At 37.8% G+C, this 24,465-nt stretch overlaps 1 protein-coding gene across 3 annotated transcripts in view; it reads left to right on the top strand.

The window, feature by feature from the left end:
• The window catches only part of LMBRD1 (LMBR1 domain containing 1), a 73,164-nt gene that overhangs the window by 35,406 nt on the left and 13,293 nt on the right, over positions 1–24,465 (top strand). For all 3 annotated transcript variants that reach the window (XM_084285269.1, XM_084285270.1, XM_084285271.1), the window contains 7 exons: positions 4,815–4,940; positions 6,599–6,751; positions 17,758–17,822; positions 18,582–18,684; positions 19,838–19,942; positions 21,184–21,333; positions 22,286–22,364. In XM_084285269.1, coding sequence (XP_084141395.1) covers positions 4,815–4,940; positions 6,599–6,751; positions 17,758–17,822; positions 18,582–18,684; positions 19,838–19,942; positions 21,184–21,333; positions 22,286–22,364 — 781 coding nt within the window. The remainder of the gene's footprint in view (positions 1–4,814; positions 4,941–6,598; positions 6,752–17,757; positions 17,823–18,581; positions 18,685–19,837; positions 19,943–21,183; positions 21,334–22,285; positions 22,365–24,465) is intronic.

Here is a 24,465-nt window from a genome sequence, read left to right on the forward strand (position 1 = left end):
TAGTTGCTAATGCTCTTCTGTGCCTGATGGAGCAATGCAGAAAAACAACTGGGTATAATAGCTATGCTCTGGTTTTCAACTGATAAAGTTAAGTTTTCTAACAGTTCAGTAACATGTCCAGCAAGCACAAGCTCACTGTGTATGCTGCAGAGCAGAGGCTGTTGTCCTTGAACATACATGTAAGTACTGCAACTCCTTGGCTTCCGCATCTTACAAACCTTAATGGCACTCTTTTGGCCAGATTAGTCTCATATTTTTCCTTGGTGTTTCTTTTTACTCTGTGCAGTGGAAACTAAAGCTCATTAATATGAAATATGAAGGTGAATGTATTAATGTAAAGCAGAAAGGTACTGTAGCGATGAGTTAGAGGAACTGGTGAACAGGTACTTAGTGTTCACTGTTCATGATGTGTGCAGGAGATGACGTAAGAAATGCCAAACTGAACTGGTATGTTTGGTAATATCAGTTTGTTCTGTGATCTGAGATTGTGTTTTGTGAAAAATTATGCTCTCATAACCAATCTTCAGTTCTTAATAAAACTTAAAATAAGAGAACTGGATTTTAGCTAGTGAATAGATTGAATGATTTCCCAAGCCATATGAAATGAGCATTCAGGAAAAAAGAACCCCACAAACAACAACAAAAACCTGTACATGAGATGGTCTTACATATTCAGATGTATTTAAGAGGCTTTCTCCTTTATTCTTCACAATTTAGGGAAGATCTGTGAACCATTGTGATTGTTAGCCATCTAGAATATTGCTCTGGAAGTAAGATTCTCTAATTCTGACTTTTATCTTTAGAAAGATAGTATGAGTAAACAGCCAGATACAAAGACAGATTTTTTGCTGTGAGGGAAACAGTTGACTATTACTTGTCGAGTCAGATTACTATGTAAAAAAAAAAAAAAAAAAAAAAGTGCCGTGTAGGTGTGCAGAAAAGAAAGATACAGCTTAAAGAAAAAGTGCTGTGTATATACAGCACTTACAAGCTTATATAAAAGTGTTGCCTATATTGGTGTGACATGTTAAAGTGCACCACATTTGACTCAGTTGTACTAGCTTGCCTGCTCCAGCACAAACAATGCTGTATTGTATCCATATGAAATAGGCAACTGAACTATATCGTATGTTATAAAGGGGGAAAAAAAAAGTGTCGTGTGGCTTCCCTTGCATTTAATGTAATTCAAAAACAAACAAAAAACAGTGAATATAGACCCCTTCTATACCAAAATATTTTTGATTTTTTTTTTTTGTGGAACCTTCATACCATGGAAAACTAATCTATATTTCACATGAATGTCTTTAAAGTGCTGCATATCCTAATCTTAAGGTATCTAAGCTGAATGGATTCCTTTTTGATAAGGGTTTAGTTGTTAGAATTGCGTGTTTTGTGGTCTCACTTTCAGCTGAAGTCTTGAAACGGGCTGTTAGAAGAAGATGGGAACTTTGGGGTTTATTTTGGACCCTTAGAATTGTGAGCACGTTACTTGCTTATGCCTTTTATGCAGTGATACAATAGTAAAGTGACTTGTATTTTAAATTGGCTGTTTCGTGCAACTTCGCTAGAGGGCAGTGCTCTGCAAGAGATGCTCGTCAGGATTAATTTCTAGGCATTTTGTACTGTATACGTGCACACCACTTTTAAAACACCTTAGGGAAAGCATTTAAAAGCTGTATCAGCTATATGGACCTGTAAAATAAAAAGAACAGGGACTTTCTTCTATGCTATGCAAGTATTTTCTTAGTTCTTAGTATTTTTAACTTTAACTGATGGCAGTTCACCAGCTTTAGTGCTAGTTGTGTACCAAGACCAGAATCGATTTGTTCTGTTTGATCTTTAACAAGGAGAGATTATTGCTTGGGCCACGTTTAAGTCATTAGACCATATTTTATTAGTTGAACACAGCAGATGTAGGTTATGAAACATAATCAGCTTTTAATTAACCTATAATGCTTGATAGCTTCAGGCGTTTTCAGTAGGTGTTCAAAACGTAGTTTTAAGTATTTAACTCATTTCTAAATGCATCTACTACATTCACGTTGGAAATGTGTTGTTTTCCCTCTGCACTCATGACTGATCTGTGAGCTTATGGCTCATCTGGTTGCATATTAGGCGTTCCCAACTTCATAATACACCTTCAGTGGAAATCTTTTGGTAGCTTGTGCAACTTAAAAAAAAAAAAAAAAAAAAAAAGTTAGAGTAGCAGTTACGATTCCCAGCCTTTCTGGATTTTATTAAGAGTTTATCCCTGAAGTATTTGTTTGCTGCAACTTCTGTAAAATGGGATTTTTACAACTTATTTTAACGTCACTTATTTTATATCTTGTACTTACAGATGACTATAAACTTAGCGGGTGACTAGTCAGACAGACTAATAATGCCTTATGTAGTCACAGGCCGGGGAATTTTGGCAACCCTAAGGTGTTGTAAGATGCTGAGCCTGCAAGAGACAAAAGGAAGAGAACAGCATCTGTTACTCCTGAACTTACGTTTTTTCCTGGAGAATGTGAGGAGAGTAGCTGGATCTGCTGTTGACAAGATGGGAATGAAAGAGAACACGGGAAGCCTGAAGATGATGCAAACTGAAGCAATGCTAGTGTAATCTCTAATGTGGCATCTTAGTGATTTCTAGAGTAAAAAGTATATTTGTGTTCTATGGCACACTGAGAACAGCTGGAGTATAATTCTCACTGTTCTTCAATACCTACTGACACTGCATAAACAGTGTTGAGCTAGTTGTTGTTTCCATGTGACTTAAAATCATGAAGGTTGGAAAAGGCCTCCGAGACCATCTGGTCCAGCCATACCCCCACCACCGATGTCACCTACTAAACCCTGTCCCTAAGCACCATGTCCAACCTTTCCTTGAACACCCCCAGGGACGGTGACTCCACCACCTCCCTGGGCAACCCGTCCCAATGCCTGACTGCTCTTTCTGAGAAGAAATGTCTCCTCATTTCCAACCCAAACCTAGGTCACTCATCTTTCTGTACTTCATCCTCTGTCTATATTGATAATTTGAAAGAGCAGTATGTCTTACTCTCCCCCTGATGATCGGAGAGATCTTAGTCTACCTTATTCTCTAGGCATCTAAGTTAAAACCACTTCTAATACTGCTTCTTCCTATGCAAGAAAATGTTTATGTAGTGCAAGTTGTGAAAGATCTAGCTGAATGTGTTCTTCACTAATGAACATTTCAAGAAATATTTTAGGGAGAATACTTTTCTCCTACCCTCTCTTAAATGCTTTCAGGTGATTTAACAGGTACCACTGTTTCCTTGGGTTTGAACCCTGTTGAGAGAGACATGTGCTGTACATTTGTTGAAGTTAATTAACGCTGTTCCACGAGCTTACTGGTAACTGTCACTCTGAATGTAAAAAGCCTAATTCCCCAATAAATGAGTAAGACTGTGAGACTACTAAACTTCTGTTTCAATTTTTCCTAGCCTAATATTTGCAGAAAAATGTTTTGAAACAAGTATTGTCATTTGCAGAGAGAAACTGAAGTCTGTGGCATATATTTATGGTGAAATGGTAATTAAGCTAAATAATGAATTGTTTGAGCTACAAGGCTAGTAAATAAACTCATTTGTCCAAGGGGCATAGAAATACCTGTTTGTGGCAGGGCATCTGGCATGTTGAGAAGTATGCTGAAAATGTATGGCTTCTTGCTTTAAGTGTACTGTTCACGAGACATTAGGGTGTCTGAGCAGGTCGTCAAAGAGGTCAAATCAATTTCTGCATATAGAAAGCTCATGTGATTTGACCTAGCATGCACGGAGACATTTATGGCAACTTAGCATTTGTGTTAAATATTGTAAGAAATGTAAAGCTGTGCTTGAAGGAGGAAGTAGTACGCCTATGAACATCTATGAAACTGCTACTTTCTGAAGTTAAATAATATTCAGATATTAAGCACTTTATTATACAGCATTTGTTCCTTGAGATTCTGTTCAGGAACCTTGCTGCTGAGCTCAGCACTATGGAAAACCTGTCACTAGTAGCCTCCCACCCCTGATAAAAAACAAATAAGCCATAGCTAGCTTTTTTGACCTTTGCCTAAGTCTGTAAAATTCAGAAGGGATTGGGGAAGAATCAATGAAACACTTCTGCGTATCTCACCTCACATACTTTCTGTTAGAAAGCTTGCAGATTTTATGTAACACTGCATTGGAAAAATCTGGGCATAGAAATAGGCAGACACTTTGAATGGTATAGGATTTATAACTAGGAGTTGGGGCTAACAGATGTTTATGGATGTGAATGGATATTTAAGTAGTCTTCTGAATATAAATGAGTTTAGGCTTTTCACCTAGCTTGCTTCTATGCTGTTCTTTCTACTACTGAAATTTTTATAGTAAATCAGGTAACTTTTCTAGGTAACTTCATTTAAAAAAAATAAGTTGAGGGCTATTGGCTACAAGGAAGCTGTTTATGCTTTACTTCTAAAACTATTAAGGTTCATTATGTACAAATTCCTTTATTATACGATGTTGTGATTAGGATCTGAGTTGAGGAAGTTAAGGTTTTAGAAAGGTGAATGATTTGACCAAAAATGGGCTAGCTTGAAAAGTCTTCAGTGGGTTATGTTTACATAACATCTTAACGTATGTTATTGTCTCAACGATCTCGAGAAATTTACTTTGGGAGCAATGTGGGACACTGGAACCTGCATAGTGTTCCTTCTGTTTTACTCAAAAACGAATTAAAAAACTACTTTGTGATACCTTACAGCTACAATATATGGTAGACTAATCAGATGAAACAGTCTAGCAGAGAATTTGAGTATATATCTTTCCTCTTTGTTTTAGGCTTATGGTATGTCAGCTTTGCCTCTAAACTTGATTAAAGGAACTACCAGTGCAGCTTATGAACGTTTGGAGAACACTGAAGATATTGAAGAAGTGGAGCAACGTATGCTAAGGATTAAGTCCAAGGTATCTGCTTTACGCTTCTCACTTACCTAAGGATCTTTTTTTCTTGCTTGGCTTACCAGTTTATGGTCGTTACTATGAATTCTTTTGTTCCAGACAAATGTAAAGAATAGCAAGCTAGAAGAGAGTAGCACTTGCAATTCTTGAATTATTTGGAAATGCGCGTGGGTACTTGTGTAGTAGAGATGAGGGTTTCTTTATCAGTCCAACAGCAGTAGTTATTTGTACCTCACTGCTAATAGTGCTGATGAGCTAAGCTTGAATTTCTGCAGTCCTGCTTAGATATATGGAAGAGACACACCTTGTGGAAGCAAAGAATGTTAACCTCACTGTAGTCTACTACCAGTTATAGCATCCAATTTTTTGATGCTTACTCAGTGTAGTTGTTATCAGCATTGGATACTTCCTGCGTGGAGCTGCCACAAGTCAGGTTCATCAAAGTATTAATCATCTTTATGAATAAGTAACAGCTCTAAATATTCGTGCTTCAAAGTTAATGTACTTTGTTATGAAACATTTATTTGTTAAATGTGTACTTTGGGAAATACATTTCGATTTCTAAACATCAGGATGCTAATGCCATTTGTAAACCTGTGATGGCTTTGCAGCTCACTGAAATGCTGTGCATAATAGAAGCAGGAAAGCTCTAACTACTTGGGAGTGCTGAACAGAGATAAGATTTCTCCTGTATGTGTAAGGTGCTGGGGGTAATCACCTACCCTTTTCCCAACCCATTTCAGATAATGGTTTGACCAGTGGTTTTCATAGCCCTGAGTGGGGGGATGGAAAAGAAGGGGCATTAAGGTGTGAGCATTTTCATCCTGATAGGCCATATGTGCTGTTACGTGCTCTGTGGTGGTAGATTGCCAGCAGTGTTGAAATGGTTCTGACAGGCTCTGCTTGATACTTGCTATTTCCGTATGGCATGGATATCTTTACATTCTACAAATCTTGCATAATGAAACCTAAAAAGTAGCTTTCTGTGGTTTAAGTTGTAACATTTTTGGTTTTGTGCAAAATATGGCTACAGCAAAGGCATTTTGATTACTGAAATCAATGAGAGAAATGAGAAAGTCCTGGAAAAATAAAGCATTGCTTGTTACAGAGGACTGTAGGATTATGAGAGTTTGCAAGCACCTAGTGTTAGCTGGGTTTGGTAACAAGACAATTAAGATCAAAAGACAGAATGACTTTGTTCTAGTTATTTCTATAATTTAATGTGACCACTGGTACCACCTAATTTTCTTTGATTTATGGATTATGGTCAGGATTCTGCCTTAGTATTTAATTGAAATCTTAGTCAATTACATTTGTGAGAAATCATGAAGAAAATGAGGCAATGAAATGAGTGCAATGAAAACATGCAGAACTGCAAATGTATCTTACTCAATCTTTACATTAGGTTAGGTATGTAGTTTGGTCTTCTGCTATTAGTATGCTCTCTGGATTCAATTAGTCTTACAGCTTAGGCTGGTTTTGAAAAGTTTTTTTCCTTTAAGTCACTTCAGGGTGTTGAAGAGCATATGGGGAAGATGCCTTCCTATACCTGAAGTGGTATAGAAACAGTATGAATTATATACCAACAAATCTTAGATCATTAGGTATCAAGTCTATTCTTTGATTGTGTTCCTTGATCTCTTGCAATACTTTTTGATAATCAGTGCAGAGATGGTCGACCTCTGTCATCAAGGGATAGACGGACTGTACAACAGCTAGAAGAGAGACTAAGAACACTTCGAAGGAGGGAGAGGCATCTGGAATCAATTGAGAAAAGTTGGTGCGCGAAGTTCTGTGAAGCTATCCGACCTCTAAAGGTAACAAGTTTTGACACATTTTGAGAGTTAAGTTGCATGTAATACCTTCCAGGCTTCTTCCCATATGTATCATAGGACAATTACCGTACTGAGTATCAACTGCTTATGGTTAATATACCCCATGACAACCTCACAGCAAGTGATTAAAACACCAGAATGGATGCTTGGCTAAGATAGATAGTTAAGTTGGAGCTAAAAGGACCTTTATCTTATTTCTGTGGTCAACTTTTGTTTAGCTTTTGCTATGATAACCTTACTCCTTTTTCCTGACAACAAAGAAAATATTAATATTTGGACTGCTTCCAATGCAGACTTGTAAATGTGTTATTCTATCACTTTCATTATCCTGCAAATAAAATGGTTCCTTGAGTAGATGATTGGCTTCAGGGGGTTGGGAGAGTAGGGGGCACATTGCTGCTCTTTGCTCATCCAGACTTCTCACTTCTCACCTAGCAGAGCCTCCAAGAGCATGAAGTTACATTTCTGTCTTTCTGATACCATGTTTTCTATTCTACAACTCACACAAATAAAAAAAAAAAAAAAAAAAAAAGCTGCTAGTTGCTGATTTTGGATACTGTGACCACCAACTCTTTGTCAATTTTAGAGATCTTGGGAAAAATGCTCCTAACAGTGCTACCTGCTTAACTGCAAATTGGTGTTGTGTTTTGTACTTTTGGGAAACGAATGCTGCAACTCTGTCTCTGTGGGATTCTCTGAAGACACTGGCTTGTAATCATGTTGATAGAGGATTGACACTTTGATCACTGATTTCAAAGCTTAGGTTCCTTCTCTTCTCTCTTCTAAAGTGAAAACAGGGCCTTCATCTCATGCACGCACACAAACCAGTTACATTTATCCAACCCTAATCTAGCTCCTCTGGGTATATCAACCCATGTGTTTCACTTATCTATTATACCTTGAATTTCATTTATCCTCATCACTTTGTGCTGAGGTTCTTTTAAGCATTTATTTTTACCTATCCTCAATGTTATTGAGTTTGTTCTAGTCCTGTAGTGACCTCCTTTCTGAGAAATGACCGAATCTGCTGTCTGCTTCCTTGTTCCTTAGCTGTAGAAACTTTGATTCCTTTCTCAAAGCATTCCTCAGTCCCCTTAATTTAATTTCCCTTGTCTGCATACACTGTTGTCCTTTGAAGAATCTGGAGTTTCTTAACATGCAGATTTCTTTTACAGTATGTCTCCCAGTTGTGGTAGGTTGCCAGTGGCCAGCTGCCAGGCACCAACCAAGCTTTTTTTCTTGTTCCCTGTTCTCCATGGGCTAAGGATTAAAAATGAGGTGGGGGAAAAAAATTGGCAGTTTACATGAAGATAGGGAGACCACTTGCCCAGCCATCATGGGCAAAACAGATTCATCTGGGGGGGGGGGGGGGGGGGGGGGGGAAGGTAATTTAGTTTACCCAAATCTATCTAAATTGGCAATAGCATAAAATAGCAAAATAAATATCAAATCAAAGATAAAACTCAAAACACTTTCCTCCAACCTCCCCACTTCGTTTTTCCTAGGCTCAACTTCACTCCATACCTGATCCCTTTACTTCTTCCCCACTGTCTTCAAGGAGGTTTATTGTCAGTTCATCTCCTTTCTCTTCAAGCTTTCCCTGTGCTCTAGCGTGGGTCTTCCCACAGGCTGCAGTTCTTGGGTGGGTAGGGTGTGGGAGAGGAGGAACCTGCTCCTATGTGGGTCCTCTACAGATTGGAGGACTCTACCTGTTCTACCACAGCATCTTTCATGGGTTGTGGAGGAAATCGTATTTTCTGGCACAGAATACTTTTTCCTCTTCTTCCTTCTATGATCTCAGTGTTTTCAATTTTTCAGTTTTTTTCTTCTCCCTTACTGTCATGCTGTGTGGTGCCCTTTGTTAAATGGTTTACAGAGGTGCCACCAGCTTGGATGATGGGCTCAACTGTGTCCTGCTGTTGGAACCAGCTGTGTCCAGCATAAGGCAGCTCCTGGCCTCTTCTCACAGAAGCCACCCCTGCAGCCTCTAAATAAACCTCTGCTAAAACCTTGCCACTCATACCCTATACACCAACCTATTGTGTTTTCTGTCACTTCTTTTTGAAGCCTGTGTGTGCAGATAAAATGGTGTATGTAATGCATGCACATGTAGGACCTACTTCAGACTAACCAGAAGTGCCAGCAATTTTCAAAATTAGTTTGTCTGAATAGATGCATTTACAGAAATAGGATTGATGTCTTGTGGAGAATAATAGATATAACACTTTCAATAGTTTCCTGTAGGCTAAGACCTGTTTCACTCAAGTCTAAGTTGCTTGACTGACAGGTTGTGGAGAAAACATGTCTAGCTCAATGCATCTTCCAGATGTGTCTGCCTGTCTCATGGCTAAGGAAGAGAGGATTAAAGAGGTGTTATAAACCAAAGAGAGGAATGTAAATATACACCTGGAAGCAGTACCCACGCTTGGTGTATATCTGATTAAAAAGTAGCTCTAGCAGCTTTGGTCATATAATTGGAACGTGATTTGCTTCAAAAGCAAAAAATGAAAGAAATAAAAAAAAAAAAAAAAAAAAAAAGGACATGGATTTATGGTTATCGTTACCTTGGATTATGTGGGGTGGAATAGACTTAATCATGAATTAGACCTTATTATTTTTGTCTTTAACTTGATTGGCTAGATCCTTTTTTATTTCATCTTGTTGCTTATTCTTTAAAATATGTCACGCTTTCCTTGTCCTTTAACTTATTTTGTATGGTTAAAAGAGCTCCTTCCTCTAGAGAGGACATGGAAATAGTAGTTACTTGGGGGGCAGAGAGGGTACAGTGAACACATGTTGAAGATTTATGTATATCTATATATGACTTTTTTTTTTTTTTTTAGAGCTTGCATTGTGGCTGAACATAAGGTAGTTAAGAACAGTTAGGAGTGGTGCAATATATTGAAAACATCGTATGATACGGGAATGTGAAATGTACTATTGTGTTATTGCCATGGAAAATCTCATTATTTTTTCTCAAGCATGTGAAAATAGGAAGAAGAGAACAAAGAATTCCATAGCTGTCAGTTGATTAGTTGAAATTACATGTAGCCAGCAAAAGTGAGAGATGTTGACAAGAATATATGCATTTCGAATGAGCATCTTGTGAAGTAATTGCTTGATCAATAGTAAGCTGGATGTGTAGAACTTCAATCCTGATGCTTAACTAGTGCAAGAGAGACGCTTACTGTGGCAAAGCTTTCATCATGGTCTTTTGATCTTAGTTGACTTATGTATATACCTGGTTTAAAAAATAAAATTAAAAATAAAATAAAAGTACTTCTGTGAAACAGTATTGACATATAAAGTATTTTTTTGCCAACTCCAGGTAGTAATTTTAGTATGACTTTAGCCTGTACTTTGTAAAGATGAGGGGGGCTATGAGCAATTTGCCCTGCCACTGCCATTGTTAATTCTGAGTACCAATGGAAACAGGCTGAGATTAAAGCTGGACAGAAGCTTTCAGTGTAATATTCTTGGTGGAGTTATCTTTCAATGATAACTTAAAATCTAGATTAAACCCTTTTGAATAAAAGACGAATGTCTGTAACTATCGAAGTGAACAGTTTGTGTAATTTATTTAACTTATAACATTAACCTTAATTTTGCGAAATGTGTTGGTTGCATGTAGTGTCTGTAGGACTTGAATAATTCATTGTATTCTCATGGGATAGTGTACGATACCATTAGCTATTTACGGTCAGGGTAGTATTTTCAGTGTCTCTTACTGTTCTTGTGGTTTGAATTTATTTTTTTTTTTTTACCCTCTCAGTGAGTAGCTGACCTAAGAATCCAGGACTAAAAAAGTAGAGTTGCAGATAAGTAGTTCTCCTTGGCAAATTTTAACTTAAAGCTGTACTGTGAAGCATGTTACAAAGTGTGTGTTTACTTTGACTTTTCCTAGAGCTCTCCTATGAAAGTGATAATGTCCATCACCTTAATAAACATCTCAACTTGTTAGTCCAATAGTATTTGAATTGCCTCCACACACATGTAACTTCTGAGTGGCTCAATTCGTGGCTTTATGAATCATAGAATCATAAAAGTTGGAAAAAATCTCCAAGATAATCTGGTCCAACCATCTCCCTACTAGTGATAACACACACTAAACCAAGCACAATGACCAGCCTTTCCTTGAACACCCCCACGGATGGTGACTCCACCACCTCCCTGGGCAACCTGTTCCAGTATCTGACTGCTTGGAGAAGAAATGTCTCCTCATTTCCAACCTGAACCTCCCCTGGTGCAACTTGAGGCCACTCCTTCTAGTCCTATCACTAGCTACCTGTGAGAAGAGGCTGACCCCTAGTTGCCCATACCTTCCTTTCAGATAGTTGTAGAGAGCAATAAGGCCTCACCCTGATCTGCCTCTTCTCCAGACTAAACAAACCCTTTTCTCTCAGCTGCTCCTCACAGGACTTGTGTACCAGGCCCTTCACCAGCTTTGTAGCCTTTCTCTGGACATACTTCAGGGCCTCGATGTCCTTCTTGTAGTGAGGGGCCCAAAACTGGACACAGTACTTAAGGTGTGGCCTCACCAGAGCAGAGTACAGGGGGACGATCTCCTCCCTGGTCCTCCTGGCTGCACTTTTCCTGACACAAGCCAGGATGCTGTTGGCCTTCGTGGCCACCTGGGCACACTGCTGGCTCATGTTCAGGTGAGCACTGACCAACTCTGCCAGATCCTTTTCCTCTGCACAGCTTTCTAGCCTCTATCCCAAGATGAAGAGAAGAAATCTTTTTATAGACATGTATAATATTTCTGATCAATGTAGAAGTGCGGAAAAGTCTCTCAAACCTCAACCTCAAAGGAACTATTTGTGTCAGTTACTAGATAAGGAGAGTGCTATCTCTGCTTTGTTTTGGGTTGTAGATTTGCTGGGATTGACAGACTATGATGATATGCCTGGGAACAACACTTAGTTTCAGTCTTGTTTTTTGTTCATTTGTTTTTACGGTGTTAATTTAGTGCTTACATTCAGACTTCCTAATAATAATTGCTTTTGTATAGTGTCTTCTTACACTCTTGCTTTAATTACTTTGTTAGAGCTAAATATCTGGTAGTAGTATGTAGTTTGTCAAAGCCAAAACTTTATTTTTTCTGAAGAGTATGTTTTCTTTGACATGGACTGAAGTAAATTTTACAAACTACATTTGTTTTACTCAAAGCTGTATAAAATTATATCAAATTCAAAACAGAATGGCCCCACAAGAATCATAAAGTTCAACTCAGACACAAAGCTGCTAATTTTTTAATTCACTTAAAAACAAGACACCTGGAAGATCGCAAAGATGTGAGTAGTGGACAACATGGAGTTACTACGTGAAGTCAAACTAGTCTAATTTCTTCCTACAGAATCTAACCTTTCATGTAGATAGCTAGTCTACTCTTTCTCCTTTCTTTACTATGGTCTATCACACCTTGATCTGATACTCTCAGCAATGAGAATTTTTTTTTCTATTGATAGAGAAACTTTAAGGAAAAAATTACAGAGCATGTAGTTAGGCTTGCTCTCAATGTGTGAACAAAGTTGTGAAACAATGGAAGTCTGCTCAACAACGGTAAGTTTTGAGTATTGCATTGGTTTTTCAGGGGGGACTTAAGAACATTTCTGGACTGAAGTGATGTCTAAAGTGAGCAATAATAGAAAATAAGTGCTCAATTCTGAAAATGAGTTCCCTTTGTGAGCAGAGCAAACAAACTCAAGTGCCTTACCTTAAGCGGTGACTTAACAGCATTTTCATCAGTCCAAGTACATGGAAGGTGCTACAAAGAGAACAGTGTTCTCTTGGTGAGTAGGAGGTGGCACGTGAACTCAGGAAGGGAGATACAAACTGTTCTTCTGTCTAATCTTAAGGACACAAGGACTTTTTGTATATATAGATGCTTCAGTTTCTCTACTTGTTGCTGAAGGCCTTCGGAGAAGTATTAAGTATGTGTTATTGAGGGTGGAGAGTTAGGTTATTCCTCTTGAATCCCTTCTGTTCTTTTTTTGTGGGCTTTTGATCTTTCAGCTCTCTCCAGAGAAGTGAAAAAAGGGAAAGTAAGCAATTGCTGTGCAGGGCTTTGGGTAATACCTGTGCTGGCGATGTGCTTGTGCAGACAGGTGCTGTCATGAGTCAGTTCATCTGCTTCAAGGAGGTGATGCAGCTAAACTGACAGGCTTTCTTCCTGCAATCACAGCTAAATCACATCTTCTAAATCAGGGAGGCTGAGAAGATAACAAGCAAGAGATGTGGCTATTTCACGTCCTAAGTTTATATGATAACAGTGAAACTTAGGTTAAGCAAAACACTTAATACCAACAATCTTTTTTAACTCCTTTTTTAACTTCTTTCCCAGGTTGCCTGACACAATGTGGAAAGTAGGTCATGTCATGGCTTGACTCAGTTGGTTAGCAGATGCCCAGCCAGCTATTCCCTCACTTTTCATGAACGGGATATTGGAGGAAATAAGATAGGAAAACCTTGTGGATTGAGATAAAGACAGGGAGATCATGTACTAGTTACCGTGATGGGCAGTACCGCCTTGAGGAAAAATAATTCAGTTGTTAATTAAAATATATTTGAAAGGCGAGAAAGACAGCACTCCACCACCCACCCCACTTTTTTCCAAGGTTCAGCTTCCCCCCTTCATTCCTGACTCCCCCATGGCACAGGGGGATGGGCAGTGCAGTTTAAAACACCTCTTCTATGCAGCTCCTTCATCCTCGCGCTCTTTTCCCTTTCCCTATGTAGGACCACCCCACCTCTTACCAGATAGCAACCCTACAGCCCCACCACTGCCAGCACCTTGTCAGGTAAACCCAATCCAAATAGCAGCTCTTACCTGTGAGAAATCCAGCTTTGTTTCTTGGCCAGTGTAGCCGTTGAATAATGTTGCATTTCCGTGCTACCACTTTTCTTTGTTCTGCTAATGGATACCAGCTCTGAGAGGATGACTGCTCCTTTAAATTTTCATTTTGCTTCATTGTTGCTTCCAAATCGTGGAATAACTGTATCAAGATGATTTGCAGTTGTGTTTTTTTTTTTCACCATAGGAAGCAATTAAGCAAGCAAGTATTCTTTTAGTTTTTTTGTTTGTTTGTTTGTTTTTGGAGGGGTATGCTTAGCAGATCACGCCGGCTCAAAATGAACCGAGGCCTAACTTTCATGATCATCTCAGTAACATTTTGTAATTATCCAGGGATGAAATGGCTTAGCTTGACTGACTTCTGGGAGCAGGAATAGGAGGCAAAGAGCTCACTGCATAACTCAAAGGGTGATAATGGGGGGAAGGTTTAGGTAGTTGAAGGGAAATGCTAAGAAAAATGGTGTAAACAGAACATGAATAATATCAGAAGAGCTTAAGCTTGTAATTTGATTATGCACAGTTGAAGTAGAAAAACACAATAATTATTAGTATTCTGAAGTCATTTGCTCTGGTTTATTACACTAGAATACAAGTCAGCTTTCTTCCATGACCTGGAAGTGGCACACTTTTACTATTGAGATGTGCCAATTTACACACTTTTGTCTTGGTTTTTATTTATCCATATCTCTTTAATGCCATATGTTCAAATGTAAAAACAAAGCTTTGAATAAACCAGTTCTAACTGTCTTCTGCTTCAGCTGTTTCCTTACATGCTAGTACAGAGGCTTTATAATACAAAGATGCCAAAGGGATTTATTTCAGAGAGCAGCATCAGTTGTAGGAGCAAGTGTTTCTGCTTATTGTCTTTGTAGTGTCAGCAGTGTTGCCAAAAAACAGTGAACCGCATAGTTATAAGGTTACTTGACTTGTGGATTAGGAGACCCAAGCAGACACAGCTGATCAAAGTGATGTAAATGCAAGGCAGCAGGTCTGCAACCTGCTCTTCAGCAAATGTTTTGAGTATGAGTGGGGATGGGGTTTGTGTTTCGTAGCTGAGGGATTTGGGGAAGTGGCCTGGCAATGGAGCAGCTCTGGTAATAAGGAGATGGTAATGTAGCTTGAGTTGTGATTGCCTTGAGGTCCTGCTTCCAAAAGAACTATGGAGTATGAAGAAATCTCATCTTGCATAGGAAGTTTAAACTTCTCTTTAATGTAGATTGAGAGTTGCTTTTTTTTCCTTGAGTAATGACCTTCCTAAATTCCTCTGTGTGCTGTTTGGCTGAAACCCAGGCTTTTTGTTTTTGCCTGTTCTCATATTAAAAGCTTTTTAACACCCATTGACAAATAGTCCTGTTATAAGAACAAGAGGTTTGTTTTAGTCTTGTCCTTTGCTCTGAAGTCAAACATGTTCTCTAGGGTTTGGATTGCTTTTCATTTATGCTGTAACACAAAGATTAAAACACTTAGTGAATTTTCATGGCTGCATCTAAAATCTTTTTAAGATATTCTAGTTGGCTTGAACTAGTAGACAACAGTACAGTTATATCTCTGGAACCGTGTCTGTAGAAGACAGATCTGTCTTTCGTATAGGTGACAAATAAAAGGCAATAGTGAGCATATAGCTTCAACTGCAAGTTTTTTCTAGCTTGTCATAGACTAGGGGGGAGGTAAGGGAGGAAAGGAAGTACTTACTCTGTTCTTCAGATACAAAATGGAACCCAACTGCAGGATGCTTTAAACGTGACACTGTCAGGTTGATCTCACTTCGTAAGACTCAGACCAACTGCACAAGTTGTGAGCTCAGCTATTAGTCTGAGTGTTAGTATTCTTTTATTCATCAGTTATATTTTGGTTAATAGAGTAGTCTTTTTTTTTTTTTATTTGGTTAATAGAGTAGTCTTGATTGGGCTGTTGTCAGTTATGAGGAGAATCTAGATAACCCAAGGATATCTTCAGTGAAAGGCCAAAGTCAATAGATGCTTTGAAATTGTGTGAGAATAAGCATTTTGCAATTAATATCAACCTGTGGCTCAGTAGTCTTAATAGCACTGTAGAAGCACAGGATGAACTAAGGCAGAACAAAGGTCCTTAAGTTTGAGATAGAAAAGGCTTTGGATTTGAGGTTAAAACAGGAAGAGGAGTGCTTTTTTAACTGCTTATCTACTTTTAAGAGCATAATGAAATGCATTATTTCAAAACATGGTCATATCACAGCATTGTAGGGGTTGGAAGGGACCTCAAGAGATCATCAGGTCCAACCCCCCTGCCAAAGTAGGTTCCCTACAGCAGGTTAGGTCTCTAGCAGATGGGCCTTGAATATCTCCAGAGAAGGAGACTCCACAGCCTCCCTGGGCAGCCTGTTCCAGTGCAGGTATTTGTAAACATGATCCCCTCTCAGTCTTCTTTTCTCCAGGCTGATCAGACCCAGGTCTCTCCGCTTTTCCTCACAGGGGAGATGCTTCAGGCCCTGTATCAACTTCGTGGCCCTCTGCTGGACTCTTTCCAGGAGATCCCTGTCTTGTTTGTGTATACCAGATTAGTTAAGGGTACCTGTCTACTGTTTACGGTCGGCAGAAAGTAATGAAGTAATACAGGCTTAAGTCTCCTGGTCCTAGTTGTTATTAAACATCTGTTTCCTGTATAGCTAACACATAGTGGGAGGTTGCTGTGAAGGGATATGATCTTAGAAACTTCTTAGTTTGTACCTCAGGCAGTTTTCTACTGGTGATCCAGATTGCCCTGTGCAAAAGCTTGCCAAAAGCTGCCTACCTCTGGCTTTATAAAGGGTAGCTGGAGCTGATTCAGTTACAGTGGTCCTTATTATTATCTGTGCTTAGCTATGCTTATGACTTGTTGGCTAAGTAAACATAGCAGGTGATGTATTTTTTTTTGGTTTTTGTTTTTTCAAATTCTTGAGTACAGTATCCAGCCCAAAGAAGGGACAAATGACTCCCCTTGGGCAGCTGAAGGGGTGTGGAAGTGCTTCTAGAACCTTCTGTAGAAGAGAGGCCTTTATCTGGCTGTTGTGATGTGGTCATGGTAATCTCATCTGTATTTATCCATGAGTGATTAAGATGTGTTTTAGAATGATAGTTTTTTAAGTTGAATCTACATTTTTTTTGAAGCTCAAGTGTCTTTCTTCCTACTTTGGTAGTTCTAAGCATCTTATTTTTTTCTGGTCCATTCTGAAGTCGTCACATCACTTCAAAGGTAAATTTCTGGGTAACTTAAACCTTTGAGTCAAAATACTTTGAAAGCTGCTTTCTGTAACTTGAAGCTTGAAACTTACTTTGAAATAGTCAATGCTACTTACTAACTGAGGACTTGGAGACAGAAGCAAGACATGGAGCTGGTATTTAGGCTGATTTACTTGAGTTTTATATCAGCCCATCCAACTGATTTTGTCAGTGTTACTAAGTTGCTCTACAGAAGGGAACTTTTGTTTGGGAAAGGTGAGTTAGGCCTTTTAAGTTCTGCACAGGTTGTCTTCTGTTGAAAGGAAGCACACAGATGTGGTAATGTGGTCATGGAAATAAATTCTGATTTCCCTTAATTAAACCCAAATACATGCGTGTAGTTAAGGTTTTCCATTTTATATAGCAAGTACAGGTAGTGTGTTCTGGTAAATGCTGTGTTCATTTAATATAACATCTGTGTTCTTAGTAGCATGTTTGACTTGTAGGTAGACTTCACAAGGGCATGTAGTGATAGGACAAGGAATAATGATTTTAAACTGAAAGAGGGTAAATTTAGATCAGATCGTAGGAAGAAATTCTTCTTGTGCCACGGCAGTTGCACTAGGTGATCTTTAAAGGTCCCTTCCAAGCTAAACCATCCTGGGATTCTGTGAGATGTACTACAATGCTTGGTTCTGAGTTTAGTGTATCCACCAGACAAAGAGGTGGTTCTCATCTCAGGTGATTGTCTTTTAGAACGCTTGACATAAAACCTGTTTAACTAAAGAAGCTTTTTGTTAGCACTTCTGTCAAATCCTTACCAAAAAGTTATTTTAAGTGTGTTTGATCTCTGATCTGGTCCAACATCATTAGTCCTGCATTGAAACTTAGACAAGTTTTCACTTATTGTATCAACTGCAAGCATTTTCAGTTTCATTGTAATATATCTTTGCTTCTAGATTGTGTGGGGAGTATTCTTCATTGTCGTGGCACTGCTTTTCACTGTCTCTCTCTTCTTGTCAAAGTAAGTACATTTCAGCACTTTTTATCCACTTGAACTATGTACTTTCTCTTCTAACATCAAAGTCAGTTCAGGGTTGGTTTGCTTCAAGAGTCAGCACATTGCTTTCCTATGATACGTTTCCATAGCTAGAGCTGGTTTTCTCACTGTAATAAAACATTGAAATTGAACAAAATGTGCTAAAACAGGTTCAAAGAAGGATGTGGTTCAGCTTGGTTAACTGCATGCTGCTTAAAACAGTTCTGATGCAGCAGGGAAATTAAGGATATACTTCAAGAAAGCTTAATTCAGAGTGTAGAAGTATTTTGAGTGCTTGAGTGAATCTAAACGTGTAGGTACTCATTGGGCTGGGTAACAGGTGCTTATTCTTGCAGTAAATGACATATAATGCATTATCATGTGCATTGTATTGTAATTGTTTCATGGAATTGAAAGCAATTTAGAGAGCTGCAAAAGTAGTGATTTCAGTGAAGACTGATATTTAACCAGTAGTCTCAAATGTTGGCTTCTTTAATTTTTCAGACTGGGCAAATAAACTGTTTCCAAACGAGGGAAAAAATAAAGTGGCAAGGAGATACAAAAATCAATGTACCTTTCCACAGAACAAGTGCAATGAGTGTTGGTAAAACAGCATGTGTCTATATAAGTACAGAAAAGCTTTTAATCTTTGTTTTTAGTTCAGCTTTTTTTGACCTGCCTTTTTTAATTGAACTGAAGACAAAGTTCTTGAAGAACCGTAACACACTTTTTTTATTACCACAGTTTAGACAAGGCTCTACATTCAGCTGGCTTCGACTCTGGATTTATAATTTTAGGAACCAATCTGACTAATCCATTGAATATGCTGTTACCTGTTCTTCAAACAGTAAGTAAATGAGTTGGTGGTGTATAGATATAAAGGATGTTTTGTTTTTGTTTTTTTTTTGCTAAGTTGCTAAAAGGCAAACTACATTTCTAAAATGATTCATTAAAAGAAAATTCTCTAGATGCATGTTCTGTAAAAGCAAGGTGACTTCCTTGTCAGTGATCTGTTTTAGTTATCAAGTACTGATGTGAAACTCTCAGGTGGGTAGAAGTCAGTTGTTGTAGGAAAGCAGTGCATGGGGCTATTTGGTATCTGAAAATGTGATGATGAAAATGGTCAAGTGTGACACCAGTTGTTATGCACAGACTAAAACCGATTTTTTTTCTCATGCCTACCTACACTGAAGTTGTTTGTGTGCTTAATAGCTTATTACCCGTAAGTGCAGTAAATGCACTTTGGGTTCTAATGTTATTTTTACCCATTGAAAAGATACACTACACTCTGTGCAGTTTTATATGTTACAATAATGCATTACCCTTTGAAAGAAAACCTACATTAGAACAAACATTTACTAACTTCAGTAGGGCTGGAATGCAGCATGGCCACATAGAAATTTTGCGAACAGCAGTGGGTAAGCTAAGAGGAAAAGCTGTAATTGTAAGTTAATGCTTTACCCTCCCCTTGCTGAGTTCTTTCCACCTTCTCAGTATAATGGGTTGGTACAAAGCATTGCTTACCCCATAGTTTCAAAAACGATTAAATACTTCAGTTTGTAGGTCACTACGAAGAGCAGTGTTCTGCCTGGCTGTTCAGTCACGTTTTGTATTCAAGCCTGTCCAGAAATAATCACAAAAAGAATGCCCGTGTAGTTTAAGATGATTTTTGCCACTGCGGATTTTGTTCTGACGAGGTATTTGAAAGAATCAGGTATTTGGCCTGAAAACTTTATAAAATCTCATTCAAAATTAAGGCAAGGTTTAAATTAAGAAAAATGATCAGTTACTTTCACAAACTAATGGTGTAGGCCCTCATAGAAGCAAGCTATTCTGGCTCTAGTTGGGACTAGCTATGTAGCTTTTAAAGAGAATGACAATTACTACCTCAGATGCTTATAGGTAGAAACTACTTAGCTTGCTTTCATTGGGGGAATAGCTTGTTTTCTGATTAGAAGACCATATTGTCATTTGAATTGCTTGTATGCTTCTTGTTTTAGGTTTTTCCACTCGATTATATTCTTATTACAACTATTGTTATGTACTTCATCTTCACATCGATGGCAGGGATTCGAAATATGGGTATATGGTTCTTCTGGATAAGGGTAACTACCACGTTGTTTAAAAATGTGACATTGAATATGTTTTATAAATAATGATGACTATTTATGTACAGCTTTATAAATACTGGGATGCCACAAATAAGTGTTGTTTATATATGTAATGACTGTTAGAAGCATACTGTACAACTCCTTCACTTTTTGAAAGCTACTCTGTTTTGCAGAGTTATCAGACCAAAGCTGATGAGTGTGATAAGCAGTGCAGTCAGCTGACCCCTGTCAAGTATGAAACGAGTGCCACTTTGGCTTCTGCCTTTAAGTTGAAGCAATATGATTCTGATACAATGGAAGTATTAATTAATTTCTTTGTCAAAATAACTGTGCAGTCAGTAAGGCTTAGCTTGCTTTTTAAGTGGGAAGCAAGGTTTTCTAATTTGGTAAGAGAAGAGTACATAGATATGGCATATCTAAATATGATATAAATAATATTACAAAGCTGTTTTTTCAAATTCAGTATCAACAGTATACCAATTATACCTATGATCCTTAGTTAATATTTCCCTGCTTCTGCATTCACTTGACCACTTTCAACCCTTCATGTAGTGACACTCCCAAATTGTGAACAGTGACACTGAGTCCAAGCAGTGAGTTACGAGGCCTGCTGCCTGTTTTGGTCTTTCGTCATTTACTCTTCAGCTGCTGTTTGCTTTCTCCTTACTATGGCACTCCAGCTGATCCTGTGGGGATCACAGGAGTAGAATGGTATCTACAGGTAACAGCAACAGCTTATGTCACTCCCTGCAAAGGAGAGTGGAAAAGATGCAACTGTATGGCACACCAATTTTCTCAGTGCCTGGGGTTATGATCTCATGATTCCCTTCTCTGGTTTTAGATCTGATCAGAGAGGTAGTGATAGATGACATCTCACCTTAACCAGAGGATACAGTATTATTTGACAAACAAAGGCAGGGCTTGATATCAGTGATAAGCAACACTATTTAAATCTTACTAATAACTGTTTCAGGAAGCTTCCTGATCTATAAATTTTCTGGGTCATTTGTACAATTGTAATAGTTGAATAGTTGTACTTAGAATTTCAGGAAAATATCTGAAAGTCTGCTTTAACTCAACGGAATTGAGTTGCTGGAGGAGAATTTATAGCAGCCTCCCACTTCTGTTGAGAGGATTAAACCTGTTACTTGTACTTGGATTAAAGAGAAATGTAAGATTTTAAAAAATAAAAACTTGAATTTCAGTTGTTAATATTTGTATGTTTTCTGTTTTAGCTGTATAAAATCAGACGAGGAAAAACTCGACCTCAGGCACTCTTATTTCTCTGTATGATACTTCTGTTGATAGTTCTTCATACAAGTTACATGATCTACAGTCTTGCTCCTCAATATGTAATGTATGGAAGCCAAAAATACTTGGTACAGGTGAGAAGTAACATGCTGTATGGGGGTTGTTTTTTTAAAAAAAAATAAACATACTGTTTACAGTGACTGAAAGCCAGGCTCACTTTCAGTTTTAAAGGATCTGTTAGCCAGGATTTTTCAACTACTAGTAGGTCTCTTGTTACTGCACAAGCCAAAAATTGGCTGTACTGTATGTAATGTGATTTAATTCCTTGAGCATCTTCACACAGTACAAAACTTTGAATATTGCTTCACTTCTTTTGATAATACAGCTGCTAGCTTCCACTGGGCTTTGTGCTGATATGCTTTTAGGTTGCTGAGTGGCTAGGAAGCGTTGCTATTCTACAGTTGCTGTCTTTATGTGCATGTTTATGAGAGATGACAAAGATACAGCTTTGTACAGTAGAGGATAATCAAAAAGAAAATGTGTATGTACTGATTAATTGAATTTTAGGGTCATTTTTTTAAAGCTGCAATGCAGTTTGAGACACTAACAGGAGTGTTTGAGATTTTCAGTAGTTCACTTGCAGCGTGATCTTTTTCTTCCCTGGATATCTAATTATATTGGATGCTATCATCTTAAACCAGAATAAAACTGGATTCAGTATCATTATTCAAGCCTAAAAATTCCATAGCGTCTTCATCACCAAACATGAATTCCAAATTATGTTTGAAAAATTAAGATTTAATTTTGGAGATGAAGTTTTTATTTTGCATGAGTTTTCACAAGCTGTTATTTTTTTCTAAATGAAAGCATACTTATAAATTCCATATTAAATTACTCTTAAATGATAGTTTACTTAATACATTTACTGTTCAAAATCTTAATACTTTTGAATGTGTAAGAGGTTAGTGGAAGACTCTTCTCTAAATGTATTTATTTATTGAAAGGTGTTTATTTAAGAGACTACCATAGTTTATGGAAAAATGCTACGATAGTTTGGTGTACTAATTTTGCATATTTACAATGCAGAGTAATAAGACAACTGATGGCCAGCCAGGGAATGTCACAACATTTGTTTCTAAAGACTGTGATGCAGATGCACCTGAAGGTAAGATGAATTAATTTCTTGTGTTTCCTATGTTGTATGTCCATGCTCAGCCATAATAAGCAGCTTAATTCTTTGTTGACTTTGAATTGCTTTGGTGTAATATGAAGCTTTGACACACAGTTACATTCAGAAAATTCATACTGACAGATTATTGAATATGTTTAAAGAAAAGATTGTTTTTAGTAGAATCCGTGTACATCAGGGCATTGCAATTAACTTTTAAAGTCTTCCATTTACTTCAATATGTATGTAGAATACCTTAAAAATAAACCCTAGGCACTGAATAGCTTAGCATCTGAAACACTAGTGTATGCTCACCATAGAAATACGTGGAGAAGTATTCTATCAGAATTTCTAATGTACTCAATAAAATTAAGATCTGACTTTCTCAGTGTGAATTTACAGATGATAATTCTGCAATTTTTATTAAGATGTAAGTACAGGCTATTCCTAGAGCAACAATACCAGAGGAACTAGATGTCTTAAGCTATTGTCCTGTAATCCTCTTAATTTTAATCTATTCCCTCTGACATCCAGTGTAATACTTGCTCATCTGTTATTAACCATCCCTTTTTGACTTGCTGTTTGGGCAGAAACTGTGCCATGGGTGATTTGGAGCTGGGAGCAATGACTAGCAAGCAGATGAATAATGGGGGAGCCTTCCCTGATTTTCCATTTTTGCAGTCCTTAATGCTGAATTTTTTGAGAAACTTTGTATAGATTTTGTTCCTCTTTGAAACTTGGCTAAAGCTGGGAATTTCATTAAGAAACCAAGCTAAATGAAGTCATGGTGGATTTTTTTAATGTTGTCTTCCCTTCTGCATATAAATAATTCTTGCACCATTTGACTTGCACTAGCCATTTCAATACCGATACTGCCATTTAAGGCCACTATCAATTTTTATTGATTGCTTTGGTCTTTTGTTTAAAAAAAATTGATCTCAGCAAAAGATTTATGGCCTTAAGCATGGTCCAGATTTTTTTCAAGTTGAAGCTCTCAATTCCTTTCTCTGGCAAACTTTCAGCTTCTCTGTGTAAAGAGAAGTTGAATTATACATGCCTTAGTATACTTTAAAAGGCTTGACGGTGTCTGTATTTGTTAAAATAGATAAATACCTCTCTTGCATTCTCATCTTCTCATTCTGTAACTATTGATCTCTGACTATGCTTCTAAAAGACTTGAGCAACTCCTCAGCTTCTCATCCCATTTGTGTGTGTTATTGGGTAGGATATTTGATTTTAAACGTTTTTGTACTATTGCAGTTAACTGGACATCAGTTCTTTGTTCCCAATTTTTCACATTGTAGTCTGTCTTTTGCAGGATGGTTCCCTTGTATTTACACTTGTCATCAAATTTAGTATGTAGATGTTGCTCTTATTCCTTCCTGGTGGAAGGAATACTACATGGAAAACTACTATGGGGGTAGTTTTTTTCCTGTCTCCCTGATACTTCATTCACCTTTCTATTTATGATGGCTGCTTTCAGCCATGATGTAATGTGTGAAGTGCTGTATTTTTTTGAGGAATGTGATAGCTCAACTCATAATTAAGTTGCCATATTGTTGTGATTAGAAATAGAAGCTCTTCTGTAGCAAAGTTCAGAAGAGTAAAATCAGTCATCTTTCAATATGAAAGATCACTTTGAGGAAGCTATGCAGATCTTTTTTTTTTTTTTTTTTTAAACAGCTTCTTGTCTTGGCAAATATTTTTTTGGAAGAAGAATGTACTCATTGTCATCACCGAGCTCATTAGTCTTTACTTTCCTGGGAGAAATTCAAGTGGTCTTGTTTTCACAGACTGCTTCTTAATCGAAGGAAGTGAGGTTGGACTGAGAAATTCCCTAGATTCCACCTGTAGTTGATGGTACTTTAAATACTTGCTGTGATTTTTTCCATAATTTTCTTTGAGCGATGGAAACAATATAGCTGGTGCTTAAAGCTTGTCTTCTGATGGGCTGAATGCAAAAATTGGCTTGTGTAAATGATGACTTCGATTTGCCATTGTTAACATGCATCATGTTTGCCTGCTTTAATAGAAAAGAGGTGGCAAAGGTATTGATATGCTGTCTTATGCTAGCCTTGTATAAGTAGAAGAAGATGGA

Source organism: Netta rufina (assembly GCF_964035555.1).
Source record: "Netta rufina genome assembly, chromosome: 3".
In the NCBI taxonomy this organism is placed as follows: domain Eukaryota; kingdom Metazoa; phylum Chordata; class Aves; order Anseriformes; family Anatidae; genus Netta; species Netta rufina.